This window comes from Polyergus mexicanus, unplaced genomic scaffold (genome assembly GCF_030449975.1).
Source record: "Polyergus mexicanus isolate NDT 795.1 unplaced genomic scaffold, iyPolMexi1.0 SCAF_4, whole genome shotgun sequence".
In the NCBI taxonomy this organism is placed as follows: domain Eukaryota; kingdom Metazoa; phylum Arthropoda; class Insecta; order Hymenoptera; family Formicidae; genus Polyergus; species Polyergus mexicanus.
Genome location: NW_027223324.1, coordinates 10,564,320 through 10,579,475, shown reverse-complemented (window position 1 = coordinate 10,579,475; position 15,156 = coordinate 10,564,320). Strand labels below are relative to the sequence as shown.

Below are 15,156 nucleotides of genomic sequence, written 5' to 3'. Positions count from 1 at the left end.
TCGGTTATTATTATTTTTTAATAATTATTTAATTTTGTCAATGACATGTCACTTGTGTATTAATTATTATTCAATTTTTCTCAGTATCTATTGTATTTTCTCAGTATATATTAGCAGTCATAGAATTTCGTATAAATTCCGATTTCTAGTTTAAAGTCCATTGAACAACACTTTCGGTGATCTATAACAGATTTGTTTTCTGGGACATTCTAGATAATACTCTCTTATACAGTCCACGTATCGGGTTTGAAATTTTTTAGAATTGAGATTATATCACTGAGACAGATGTAACTTTGTTTTTTTTTTCATCTCATATATCAGTATTCCTTGGGATGAAAGTTGAATTTTTCACAAAAGAATCGAAATAGAAAATTGACTTTTCTACGCGAAAAATTTGTTTATTAAAAAAAAAAAAAAAACACGAGAAGAGTCGCGTGCGAAAGTTTTCTGGAAACGTGTTACGCTTTAGTCGGATATTCACGAGATACGCGAGAGGACAATTCGCCATTCCGGATAAACGGGCGACGGCATCGTCCGGATAAACGCAGCTCTAGAGTCCTTTTTTCCGAGACGATACACGCGAAATGACGCAACAGCAGCAGCAGCAGCAGCAGCAGCCGCCACCCAGCCAGCAACCCCCGTCGCACCAACGCACTCGAGCACAGCATAATATAACGTTGTTTCACCCCCTCACGCGGTCTCTCACCGCACATATATCGTATTTTCTATCTAGATATGTATCCACCAACACACTCGCGCACAGTTGCGTTCCAACTCGCACCTCTCTCTACCTCTTATCGCGATAATTAAGTACTGCGATCGCATACTCTCTCGCATTAATTTAGCGAGTGTCAAATGCAAACGCGATACCCAACCCTTTGATTACGAAAGAGAGCGTTGGCGAAGAATTATAATACATCTTCCGTTAAATGCTTTAACGTCGAATAATCATTTTTAAAAAATTCTTTTTAATTTACATCTTACAATTAAACGTATTGATTGACACGTTGGATAATTATTGTGTTGGAAGAGAGACACAATGAAGTATAAAAAATATATATAGAACGAGAAATACAATTTTAATACGAGATCTGCGCGTTTGTCGTATTCAAGACGATCGCAGTAACTGAGAATGAAAAATGTACTGCATGCGAGGGCCAATATGCAGGCACTCTTCACAAAATTCGATTTTATATATTATAATCGGGGTTGGGAACGTTACTCTATAAAAGGTAACGCGTTACCGTTACCGTTATTTTTTGCAAAAAGTAACTCGTTACCGTTACTCGTTACTAATTCTAAAAAGTAACGCGTTACCGTTACCGTTACTTGGAAAGTAACGATTCGTTACTTTTTCGTTATGTTTTTGTTTTTTTGTAATGCCAAAATAAGCTATTAGATTATAAAATTATTTAATAAACAATATTAAATGTAATAATCTATGTTACAATTGAGAACTCTAAATTAGTCTCTATATAGCGCGAGCGTTTTTTATATTAAACTTATTTAATGATTCTAATTTTCTATGTTAATATCTTTACTTTTTAATACACTTATTTAATTTAAATTGTAATTTACAAATTTCAATTTTTTGTCGAAAATTTTTATCAAACATTGTTTTTAAATATTGATAAGAGAAATATTGATATTATTAAGAGTGTATTCCAATATTCATCGCCAATATTGTAAAATCTATAATTTACGTTACTATAGATTTTCAATACTGGCAGTGACTATCAGAATGCAGCCTATGATAGAAGGCTACAAAATATTTTTCAAAAAATACATCTATCTATTGAATAGATATATAAGATAATAAAGAACCACAAAATAACGATAAAAGTAACGGCTAATTCGTTACCGTTACTCTAAAAATGTAACGACGTTACCGTTACCGTTACAAACGGAAAAAAGTAACGGTCGTTATCGAAAAAAAGTAACTGTAACGGTAATGACGTTACAAGTAACGCGTTACTTCCCAACCTTGTATTATATATATATATATATATATATATAGCACCGTCTTATGTATGAGCCACAGCGAGTTAGACGAGCCAGCAGCAACAGCAGCAACAGCAGCAATCTCGTAGTTCACTTTTATAGCACCGAGTCACGTTCATTTCACCCAGCACACGCATATCTGCACTGACACGTTTTTCACAAATTATTTTTCTCTCTTATTTGATCTTGGGCGTCCCTTGGCACATACCGATCTCACCGATGCAACGCCCGTTTCTGTACCGGTTTCTTCTCTCCGTCCTTTTTCCTTTCTCTCCGCGTCATCGAAAATTCATATGCCACCTATCTAACCCATCGAGACGAATCGGTCCCGTTTGATCCGCACGTTCGCCGAAAAAATTGATTTCTGATGCGAAATGAGGGGTAGGAGGGAATTGAGAGACGTTACATTTTTATTGAATCGAGATCGATAGCCAATCAATTTAGATATCAAAGTCAAAATATTTAAATTAACAAGAAAGAAGGTCGATTGTTCTCTAGAGGAAAAGAGAGAATTATCGAAAGTGTAATTTTATGATAAAAAAAAAAAAACTAGTATCTCTCTAAACACTGTATTGACTAAAATAAATAAATATTATGATGATAATCGTCTTTGTGCAAATATGTATCTTTGTTCATCATACATATGTTTATATCGTCATAATTTTCCTGCGATTTTATTTGAGATCGCATATAAATTATCATCCACGAAATTGTCGAGATGGAAAATTACAAATTTTTCCATGTAATTCTCACGATATGATACAGAGCGTAATATCCTTCACCCTCTCAACCCTTCAATTATTAATTACAATCGAACGAATAATTTGCTTGCGAGCGCAGAAATACACGCTGCATTATATAAATGAGGGTACATGTATATATATAAAATTCGGTGCGCGAACGTTCGGTTCAGACGGGACATGTATTTCGTGCACTCTATGTGTATATTTGTACGCAACAATTGATCGTGCACATTCATATACGCTCTATTGGACTTTGCACAGCACCGATTTATCGTATCACTTGTACCGCTCTGTTCTCTGTGGTTATCGCGGTGTTAATCATCGATATTATTTTATGATTTGTCCCCGATGGAAAAATTCACCGCGCACGTTTGGCACACGTTTTTTTTTTCCCTTTATTTTCCAAACCTATCTATCTATCTTTTTCTTCGTTTCTCTTCCATCCATTCTATTCCCTCTCCCTCTCCCGCCCCCTCACCCCCCGTCACGATATGCGCGAGGCAGGGAAAGAACGAAAGAGAGAAAAAGACGAAAGAAGGAGGCAAATAGCGGACAGTCCGTAATTTTTATCAGCAAAAGTTTCATGCCGTTTATCCGCAATCCCGAGAGGACACACTGCAGCTGTCTCTCTCTTTCTCTCTCTCTCTCTCTCTCTCTCTCTTTCTATCCCATTTTCAAATCCTATTTCTCTTTACTTTCACGGCAGCTAAAGTAGGAAGTTGCAGTAGGCCAATCCTCTCCCCAGGAACTTTTCGCTCTTGCCTCGGCACAATAAGCTTAAAGCAAAGAAATGTCGCGCGACGATATTCGGAAGTTCTCGGCGAATCCTGTATCCTAGCCAGGTACAGGATATCGCGTTACGATTGAGAGGCTAATTGTCGATCTAAATTAATGAAACAGAAGTTTATTCCGAGAGTTAACTTTTTTTCTCGACGAGAATATTGTTAGATACGATCTTAATTTTTTAAATAATATAATCACTCTTAGCTGAGAAGGGTGAGAAGATTAAGATTCCTTTTAATCCAAAATTTATCTTAAATGTAAATGAAGGGATACGATTTCGGAGAGCAAACAGAAGGAACGCTTCCGGATCGCGTCGTCGCAGTAGCCGCTGGCTATATCCGGGAATAATCCACGATACAATCGATTAATAATCGCGCAATTGTGGATCAGTACCGCCACGCTGGGTGGTGGAGCCACAGGACGCCCGCGCGTCGGAGGGGATGCCCCGATTGAGCCTGCATTGCCACGCTGACGGGTTCCCGCCACCGCTGGTCACGTGGCGGCGAAGTAGCGGCAGAAAACCGGGAGATTATCACGACATAGCCAGCCACGAGCACATGCAGGACTTGAGGATACACTCGAACGGCTCGCTGGTGTTCGGCCGGGTGCAAGAGGATCACGAGGGCTTTTATCTGTGCGAGGCGGTGAACGGCATCGGAGCCGGGCTAAGCAAGGTCGTTTACCTCACCGTCAATGGTACGATTTTTTCTAAGTAGTTTCTAGAGAAGGATCCTCTAAGCGCAAAATCTCGTTTCTTCGTTATAACAGCGGGAGTACAAAGGGTACGATTATTCGGATGGTCTTTCTTTTAACGCTGCGCAATATACTTTTTATAGTCTAGTAATCGTCAGGAGAAGATTAACTTAAGATGTCATTTTTTTTACAACCAAAGCATTTTCTTCCAGTTGTCATTTGCAGTTGCAAAAAATATCTCAATATATTTGCGCTAACTAAAGCTTTGCGAGACAAAAATACGCCTCTCTTTCTCTTGAAAATTGCTTTCACAATGACTAGTCTCTCCTCTACTAATTGGCAATTAACCCTAATTGGATCTCGAAGATGCTCCACGTATTATCAACAGTGTGACAATTGATCCATGTAGTCAATTAGAGCTTTATCCTTCTAAGGCAATGGGAAAATATTTTCTCACAAAATAATCAAATTGCTCGAACAGTTACTCCGCAGAAGGCAGATCTCTCTTGGTTTTCAGAATAAACATTGACGTGAAAGTCATTTAATAAAACTTTTATTTTAGAGAATAATATAATAAAATTAAGATTCGTGTAAATTCTTTTAATCTCTCTTATTATCTTTTAATGACACATTTTAAAGTTTCAATTTTTATCTAAATTTTAGTTGTACGATATTGATTTATAATATAATTTTTAATATAAATATATATATATATATATTATAATGATTTAATAATAATAAATATATATATATTTATATATATAATATATTATATGTATAAATTATATAATAAAATAAATTATTTAGATTAAATCTATAATTATTTACATCTCTATTATTTCCTCTTTTATATTATTCGTCGGTCTGACCAAATCTGTCCTTTTCCACTAGCACTTATTATGAGAAAAATTCGATTTTATCAAGAAGTAAGATTTTGCTCGGTTATCTTGAATCATTCTAAGATAATAGAATATAAGTTTCTACATTTATTGCACACATGTATCGTTCTTTAATTGCGCAGTTCCCGCGCATTTTGTGGAGAAGCATCGCAATCAGACCGCGAGACTAGGCTCGAACGCCTCGCTGCGCTGCGAGGCAAAGGGCGATCATCCTTTGAAGATAGCTTGGAAGAAGGCCAGTTCCCAGTTGGATCCAAAGCTCCCCGATTATCGTTACACCCTGAAAGAAGACAATACCACCGACGGGGTCGCCAGCGTTCTCGGCTTCATCAGTACCAGCCGCGAGGATAGCGGGAGGTACTTTTGTATCGCGTCCAACACTTACGGCCGCGACGAGATGACGATTCATCTTTATATCCAAGGTACGTAAACGACTGATAAATTTCGACGGAGAAGATCCGTGTCCTCTTGCAAAAAGAATCGTCGGCGTCGAATCGTGAAAATGTAACGGCAGAATTGACAGAAAGAAATTTAACAATAATTGCGCGAAGCGATAATGAAAATAATAATGATTATAATAAATTTACATTGTTGTAATGATGATAATAATCGTTTGCGCATTGTTGGGCAGATTATCATTAGAGAATATGAAATTATCGCGGAGCGTACTATCGCGATGATACCTTCGGGGCATCGGATGTTTCTGCGTAACGCTATTCCGCTGGACGTAATTATCGTAATGTATACAGGCGCTCTCGACAACGCGCGTTCATTTAATTTAATGTACATTCGCACAAGTACACGCGCGGCAAGAGAGAGAGAGAGAGAGAGAGAGAGAGAGAGAGAGAGAGAGATGAGCCGGCAGCTCGCCCTACATGTTCTCCAAAATGAGAGATATACGCTTCGAGCGAACGTATTGCATCGGATAACCCGGTGAAATATGCATAATGTGGTACGCGACAATCGTACTATAACCGAAAATTATTCCATTGGACACTACGCTCGCTCTGACGCTGTTCCGGAATTAGGCGAAAATTTTCAACTAATTACTGAACTCTAATTTCACGTTGTGAAATGTTTTAAATTTTAAATAGAGGACACACGCTGGAAATTGGATATGACTAATGTAATTTAAAATCGCAAATTAAACGTTGAAATTTTGCTGTACGCGTGTATGAGTGTATCAAGCTTTTATTAATATAAAGCTAATAATTACAAAAAACGTATATTTTTGAAAAATATATTTAAAAAATATAAGGAGATGAGGGAAAATGTCCAATATATATTAATAATAAAAGCGTATAAAACGAATTTTTTTTGATCTTGCGAAATTTTTCATGTCAACGTAAAAAGACTACAAGATTATATCGATATTAAATGTAGAGCCGCCAGACTTTCCACGGAATCTTCACGTGATCGAGAAAGGCAGTCGCTATATCAATCTGGGCTGGACAACCAGTCAAGACGGGAACAGTCCGATTACTCAATACATTATCGAATATAAAACCGAGTCAGGTGAGTGTATTAATATTATCATTGATTTGAATAAAAGTATTTAAAATAAAGTCTTTTAATTATGAGACGTAAAATCATGCAATTAGATAAACATTAATAAAGCCAAGTAATTATATAAATATCGATAAATTTATATATTAGTGAAGATTAAAAATAAATTAATAAGAATCTAATATATGCAATCAGTGAAATATTTTGAAACATTTGGTTTTAATTTTTTGATCGAAGAAATGACAATAAAATATAAAATCTTAGAATGTGATAACAATCTGACATATATGAAGAGCGTGAATTGATAAGCAGCATTGATTGAACAGAAATTTCACAACAGTTTTATCCGCGGTCAACGTTTTCGATCGTTGGTTCTCAAACAGGAGATAAAATCTCCGCAAAATGATGACGTGCAATTTTGCAGAGGTATGGCATGATCACACGTTCCATTCGACGGTGCCGGGCACACGTGCTCGCGGCCACGTGAGCGGTCTGCGCCCAGCTGTCACTTATCAGTTCCGGATGTACGCGGACAACGAACTGGGTCGGAGTCAAGCGAGTGACGTAGGTATCGTAGGTTGGCCTGGACATTTACATTGAGTCAAATCCCATTATTCGTCGACGCTCGTTTCGTTGCCGACACCGTTTCCACTCTCAGGCTCGTCCTGTCGCCCGCACCGAGAATTAAAACAATTGGGACACCGATGTGTGACCGAGCTCGATCGATATTCCCGCTAAAAAAAAATACAGCTACCTCTATTTCTCACCCCGAAACCTATCCCTTTCTTCGTCCGTCACCTCTCGGCCTGGATTTAAATTGCGCCGCATCGCTCCTTCAGGCATATCGATCCGCTTTTCTTTTTTTACACGGAGAAGAATTCGCGCGATTAAGGAAACAGATTGCGGTACTTTCGGCACGATGCGACGCTTTGAAACGTTGAAATATCGGACGCATCCGACCGAATTCGTTTTATATCCATCGATTGTCCGCGCGGTGCTTCTTTCATGTGTAGTTTTTTTTTTTTTTTTTTTTTTTTCTCCCTTAAATACCAGAGTGTCTGAAACGTTTAACGGAAATCGATAAGAAAAAACATATGTATACGGCGGTGAAAGTGATAAAGGTTAACGATATCGCGAATTTGTCCGCATTCTTTTAAAGGACTTTTTTCGTTTCTTTATACAATAGATTTTAGAGACGACAACGGAGGGGGAGAAGCCCGGTGGACCGCCGCGAAATCTCAAAGTGGATCCCATCAGCTCGAACGAGTTCAACGTCACCTGGGATCCGCCCGATCATGATTTATGGAACGGCGAAATACTCGGTTATCACGTCGGCTACAAGGAACATAGGTAACGACCGAAAACGGCGACGTTATTTTAACGACTGATAGGAGTTTGTGTTTCCTCACTAATACGTACATGCAACTGTCGGAAGTACAACTTCCCGGATCTCGTCCATAGAGCTGATATCGTAGAATTCACGCATTAATATTCACATTAATTCACATTAATATAAACGACGAGCTATATTTCGGGGTCAGTTATTTTTTCGCCCAGGGCAACGCTGACAAATCCTCGCAAAGCTTTAAGTTTTTTTTTTCACCGGCTGCATTTCGTTACATCGCTTTAGCGCGCTGTATTTATTACAAACTAGTTGTTATATAAATCGATTAATTCTTTTCTAATTATTGATATAGATGATGAAATAAATAGAATTACAGATAGTCCGAAAAACATATTATAGATATAGTGGACTTTAAAAGTTCGCATCTCATTATTTTCTGCCAAGTTTGTGTATATGTCACGTAGATATATAAATTTATATTAATTTTACATTTTTTTTACATTATAATGTAATATTAAGTTCATCTCCAAAAGTTTGTTTGAAGCTTGGGGGTTAAAACGAGACACTTGACAGTCTCCAAGCAAAACTAATCAGTCACATCAGCCAGGTGTAATGAACACTTTCGCGAAATTCAGATTGGGGGCGGAACAATACACGTACAAAACCGTGGAAAGACGGATCTCGACGGCGAGTGTCGCCCTCGGTTTAGCAAGGACGTCCATGCCCGGACGACAGCATCACTTGACGAACTTGAAGAAGTTCACGCGTTACAGCGTGGTCGTTCAAGCGTTCAATGCCCTCGGTCCTGGTCCTATGACGCAGGAAGTTGTGGCATCGACACTCGAAGATGGTAAGTGACTGCGAAAAATACAATCGATATCTGTCTCTTGATCATTTAGAATTTTAGAAAATAAAACAGAGTAGATATTAAAAATATCCGCGCCCCTTCATCTACATAACGATATTAATATCGTTAATTGATTTTTTCATACATCACGTTAAGATTTAATTTTGTTCCATATAATGAGGCGAATCAAAGTGCATTTTGTCTCGTTCTACTATATAGATTTTATCGGGAATTGAATGGAGATATATATTTTGAGCACGAATATATTCGGATGTAATCTATTAGCAAAAACTCGATATCGAACGTTCGAATAAGCGAGCCTTTCGTCTAGACGTTTATTTTCGCGTCGCGAGCATCTTCAAGAATTCATGAATAGAATAATATTCGCGCGAGCCTATCGCGAATTCCTCATGAATACCGACCTCGTGCAAGACGCGCGACTTCCAGTATAAATAATAAATTCAGATACTCGGCATCCGCGTTCGCGAATAACTTCTTTTAATCCTATCCTCGTCGGGTCCTCGGGTGCGCGGACTAGACGAAACTTTCAAGTGCACTCTGATATTTTCGATCCCCCTCTCCCCTCCCCGTCTCCCCTTCCTCTCTTTTTCGGCGATGCCATCGAATCTCTTTTACTTTTCCTACAAATATGTTTTTGAAATATTTCACGCATACAGTCGCGCATTGCTCTCTGGAATATGCCATCGACCTTTTAAACGCGGTACGTTTTATGAGTCGTATCGTTCATATTTCTCAGATTATTGAAATCGTGAAAATATATTTCCAGTTTAAAATCATAATTTTTACTAAAACTAATCTACGGACGCGCGAATATTCTGTATATATGGCTGTTATTATTTAAAATCGATTGAAACATGTATATAAAAAAAATATCATGTTTCATTCATTTTAAATAAAAATTTGTTACTCTTTAAACGAACGTAAGCCTCAGGTTATTGTAAGGAATTTTAGTGTTGGTAAATTTGACAAATTTATATGATGATTTATGTGTCAAATTTCGACGAGAGATTTTTCCATAACGCACGAAGTATATCACTTTGTGGATATTTCATGAAAACCTCGAATCCTTTCAGTCCCGAGCAATCCTCCGCAAGACGTGCGTTGCACCGCGCTCTCGTCAACGTCCTTGCAAGTTTCGTGGGACACCCCGCCCGATTCGAGTCTGAACGGGATCTTGAAGGGTTACAAGGTCATGTGGGAGAGCACAGATGTCCTGGCGGAGTCGACCAAGATCACGACGGAGATGAAGATCACCAACGCTCTGACGGTGATGATCCACGGACTTGAGAAGTACATGAACTACTCGGTCCAGGTCCTGGCGTCCACCAGGGCGGGAGACGGCGTCGCCTCGTTGCCCCTTTATTGCGTGACCGAGGAGGACCTACCGGAAGCGCCGGCCAGCATCAAAGCCGTCGCTAGCTCGGCCACGGCAATCATCGTCTCGTGGCAGCCGCCCCTCAAGAGCAACGGCAATCTCACCGCTTACAACGTGCATATTCGAGGATTGGGACCGGAAAGCAAGTGGCATAGGAGGACTCTACCGCCGTATCAGACCAGCTATCAAGCCGAGGATTTGCACAAAAGGAGCCAGTACGAATTCACCGTCGCGGCGGTCACCTCCGTCGGCGAGGGCTCGCAGACCTCGTCTGTCACGATCTCACCTTCCAGCGAAGGTAAAAGAAATGCAGAGGAACTATCTCCTATTTTAATTGTAAAATTAATTAATTTTAAGATCCCATCGTGTGTCTGTCAATTTAAATCTTGAGACATTAATAATTAATACGTTAAAAATAGATGTATAATATTTTTTTTATAATCGTGAACGCCGAATAATGCTGGTGTACTCGTAATATAACCAGAAGATCGTGCAAAAATGCGGTTGCGATATCGAAAATACGCAACTCCCTTCGCGAAACTTTGAGTTGCAAAAGTTATCTTTCCACGCAAATTGAACTAGTTGCAAAAGTTGCGCCGATCGAAAAAAACATCCGTTTCCACGAGTTAAGTGAATTGTCTACAGCTGACTAGAGTAACGAGATACCCGAGTGTTTATGTTTGTTAAATGAGAGGGACGCGCTTTTTATTTCTCCACCAATCTCGCGAAAGTTTCTCGCAAAGCTCTTTTACGGCAACTTTAAAAAATCTTCTCAGTCGGAAGAAACATTTTCTTGAATTTGCCCAGCGGTCGGAAGCTAACTTAGATGACCGCGTTTATAGTATTTATCTTCTCTTCAAGGAGTAAGGTTCTCGCTCGATCTTTCATTACAGTTCGTGCCGCCGTATATTCATTCGGTACTGTGCTCGTCGTGCCATGGAAGCAAGATGTCATGTTACCTTGCGAAAGCGTGGGCAAGCCCGAGCCCTCTATTATTTGGAAGCAATGGGGTCAGATAGTCAAGCCATCCGCCAGAGTATCCCTCCATATCAATGGATCCTTGCAGATCGTCGATCTCCATAGAGAGGATAGCGGAAATTACACTTGCTTCGTGGAGAATCGCCACGGTTCCGATCAAATAACTCATCGTTTAACCGTGCAAGGTAAAAATGCTGGTCTTAATTTTCGTAAAATATTTAGCAGCTTAACAAGAGAGTGAAGAAATAAAAGAGAGATTTGTCTCTATTTAATTTGACAAATAAACTATTAAAAGAATCAATAAATATATTTAAAAAAAGTTTTAATCGAATGAAATTAAACTATTAATGAAGAGGGATTAATATAATATTAATTAGAAGAAGATATAGACGTAGTATCTTGCAGAATACTGTTATCATTTATTATCACTTTTTCGCTATCTTATGTATTTTACATTATCATCTCACGTTTGGAAAGGAAGAAAATATCTCAATGTCAGAACGGCTCTCTCTCAAGGAACTTGTAACATACGATCGTAACGTACGGTGCCTACAAGGCACGATCCTTAAATCAATATTATCTCTTTCAGTTCCACCTGCGGTGCCATTATTGCACGCGACCAGTACCAGTAGCAATTCCATCAACGTGCAATGGAAGAACGGCGACGACGGCGGTTCGTCGATCCGCGGATACATTTTACACTACAAACGCGAGTCCGGTGAATGGGAGGAATTCAAGGTTTCGCACAAAGTGAGCAGCTTCGTCCTGCCGCGGCTCTGGTGCGGCAACAATTATCAGATGTACCTGACGGCGTACAATCGCATCGGCATGGGCAGACCCAGCGAGATCGTCAAGGCAACCACGAAGGGCTCGAAGCCGGACGAATCGCCCGGTACCGGTGATAAGTTTATCACGGTCAATGTCTCGTGGATCACTCTGCACCTAAGTACGTGGAACGACGGGGGTTGCCCCATAACGTTCTTCGAGCTAGAGTACAGAAAGAACGGCGAAAACATCTGGACGCTCGTCTCGAATAATATAGAGGTATGTGTGTATCCAGGATATATTATATAACTATAGATTAAACTTTCTGTATAAGAGAAAGCTTTTCTTTTTTTTCTCTCTCAAAGATATATTCTGACGTATCTCCCTATATAAATTTATTATTATTAAAATTAATTTAATTTTAACAATTTTTAATTTATCAATTTATTGATAAAAAATATAAATTAATCTGTCATATATAATATATTAATATATTAATAACATTTATAATAATAATTTATTAATTTTAATAAATTAAAAAATTTTAATAATAGATTTCTTCATTCGAAGCAAATTCTTTTATGAAGAAACGTTTAAACATAATAATCTGTAATATTATATCTATTCTTGCTATAAATATTAAGGCGAACTCTTTTAAGATACAGCGACTTGTATGCATATTTTGCAGGTGCAAAAAACGTATACTCTGAGCGAATTGCAGCCGGGGATTACTTACGACATCCGCATAAGAGCCCATAACGATGCGGGCTCATCGGTGGCCGAGTATAAGATAACGACGTTGCAGCCCCATATTAGCACGACTATATCCGATATCGAGATCGATCATTACATCCCCCAGCACAATTACTCGGATCTGAAGCTCATCGTACCTCTGGTGTTAAGCTCGTTCGCGGTTATCGCCGCGGCCGGCGCTGTCTTTTACTGCTTCCGCAAACGTTAGAATCCAACGCATATATATGTAGACTTTTAAAAGTAAAATTACAAAAGAATGGCAAAAGAATTTTACTAAAACTGCATAAAAGGTAACATACTTCCGATTTTATTGCCTAACTTAAATATGTCGAAGGGGAGATTCTTCCGAGTAATTCCTAGAAAAAAATTTCTATTAAAACTGTGAATGGCGTTAAAACTGTGAAATTTTAATTTGTTATATCTCCTAAAACCAATACTCTCTCTCTCTCTGTCCCCCTACTTATTTCTTACGGGGAAATTACTCAGAAAAATCTCCCTTGTAACATTATTTAAGTAGCGATTAGATCGGAATTGCATTACCTTTTATGCAGTTTTGCCTAATTTTTGTAATAAATTTCTTTTTTTGTTAAAAAATTTTTTTACATTTTAATCTTTTTTAAATTTATAATCGAATCGATATCATATTGTAAGATTCAGTTTTAAGATAAATCGTCTAGAGAAGAGTCAATTATACTCTCATTAAATTTTTAAAACGATATACATATATATATATATATTGAATATATATATGATCGATTATATTCGCATCTCGCAGGTCCTTTTATGGGCGACATCGGGAGTCTTCACGACGCTCAAACCGCGGCCGCCTTAGACAATAAACAGAACATGGAACAGCGCGAGCAATATTACGCCACCGTACGTAAACCGCTTCGTTCGCCAATACACGAGATGGCTACGTTAGAAAAGATACCAGGTAAGATAGACGGATAAGATTGAGCTCTCCTATACTTTACAAAACCGATAAGAGCGATAAGCGGAGAATAGGCCTAAGAGAGAAAGATATATATATATATATATATATATATATATATAGCCAAAGTAAAAATATAATTAACCGTCGAACATGCTTGTAGAATATTCGGAAGATATCTACCCGTACGCCACGTTCCAGCTGGAGGAGAGCGTTCCTGCTGGAGGCGACAGCCGCTGCAATTCTGCCGCGCCTCTCCAGACCTTCGTCTATCACGACCCTCGTCTCTCCACTGCCGATACCCTTCAGTTACGAGAGGTATCGTCCGCCGATCTTGTATCGCTATTGGAATTACTCCGCCACCTCGACGCACGTTTTTACTTTGATCGCATCATCTTTCTATTTTCATATATTTCTCTGATTTTTATTCTACGATTTAATTTCTGGATCTGCATAATAACAGACTCGTTGAACTTTATATAATATTCAATTGTGTAATCTCTTGAGCTTTTTTTCAACGTCAACATCAAGCCGCGCGTAAGCGCCTTGGTTCTCAAAATATAAATTTATTCGCGTTTTAACATTAAACGTGCGTGGAGAAGACACGAGTTTCAACGCTTTTATCATTCATTCTCATATGTTCCCAGCTTCGTTATACTCACGATAGTTGCATGCGCGCATCCCGATCAGTGCACCGAAATCACCCTATCCTCACGGCGCAGTCGGCGACCCTTCACTGTGTGAATATTTAGGTCACTCGCATCCTCGAGCGAACGATCGATGCGACGTGTGACGTAATTACGCGAATTTTAATTCGCGCGCACGAACATCACTTTTTTTTTTTTTTTTAAATTACGTTATAATTCGGGAATGCGAGAGTTGTCTCCGATACTGAGAGACGAAAAATCGCAAAGAGGATTAGTAGTAATTAGCGTCTCATTGCGAGTTACATCGTTGCGACTGCTGGTCCCATCTCGTTTCGTTTCGCAGCTCTTGTCCTGAAACAATTTCGCGAATCGTGGAGTTGCGGTATAATCGATTAGAGCGCAGACCACTGGACCCCTAACGTACGCTGTTCGTCATTTACGCATCTCTACGCCGTATCTCTCTGCTAGCAGTAGCGCAAAGCTCTCTCATGATTCATCGCATCGCCCCCGCGGCTCTCCTGTCAACGAAGTAGAATAGATTTTCTGTATGAACTATGACGAAAGTTCGTTAACACATTCCCCTCCATTATCATATTTAAATAGAAAGAAGTATAAAAAATATATATCGGAAGATAGAGGAACAAATGATTAATAAAACCGTCGTTATCCTTAGAGAAAAATGGAGAGAAGGTTAATGGGATATAAAAAGTTTCTTATATTCATGTATTAATAACAAATGAAATATTCCTTTTTGAGCTGATCTTAATTCAATAATTAATAATATCTTAGTTTCTGTCAAAAAAATTAATCACTAATAGAAAGATTTTTATTTTTATAGAAAATTAAATATATATATGTCTGATTTTTAT

The 15,156-nt window shown here is 38.6% G+C and overlaps 1 protein-coding gene across 9 annotated transcripts in view; it reads left to right on the top strand.

Moving 5' to 3' along the window:
* LOC138932617 (cell adhesion molecule Dscam2) overlaps nt 1-15,156 on the top strand; it is a 194,085-nt gene that overhangs the window by 175,200 nt on the left and 3,729 nt on the right. For 7 of the 9 annotated variants that reach the window (XM_070294630.1, XM_070294629.1, XM_070294633.1 and 4 more), the window contains 12 exons: nt 3,918-4,223; nt 5,242-5,541; nt 6,503-6,634; nt 7,050-7,189; nt 7,812-7,975; nt 8,606-8,820; nt 9,912-10,511; nt 11,107-11,376; nt 11,781-12,235; nt 12,645-12,912; nt 13,485-13,643; nt 13,804-13,958. In XM_070294630.1, coding sequence (XP_070150731.1) covers nt 3,918-4,223; nt 5,242-5,541; nt 6,503-6,634; nt 7,050-7,189; nt 7,812-7,975; nt 8,606-8,820; nt 9,912-10,511; nt 11,107-11,376; nt 11,781-12,235; nt 12,645-12,912; nt 13,485-13,643; nt 13,804-13,958 — 3,164 coding nt within the window. The remainder of the gene's footprint in view (nt 1-3,917; nt 4,224-5,241; nt 5,542-6,502; nt 6,635-7,049; nt 7,190-7,811; nt 7,976-8,605; nt 8,821-9,911; nt 10,512-11,106; nt 11,377-11,780; nt 12,236-12,644; nt 12,913-13,484; nt 13,644-13,803; nt 13,959-15,156) is intronic. The other 2 variants (XM_070294632.1, XM_070294638.1) reach the window with 1 other exon arrangement.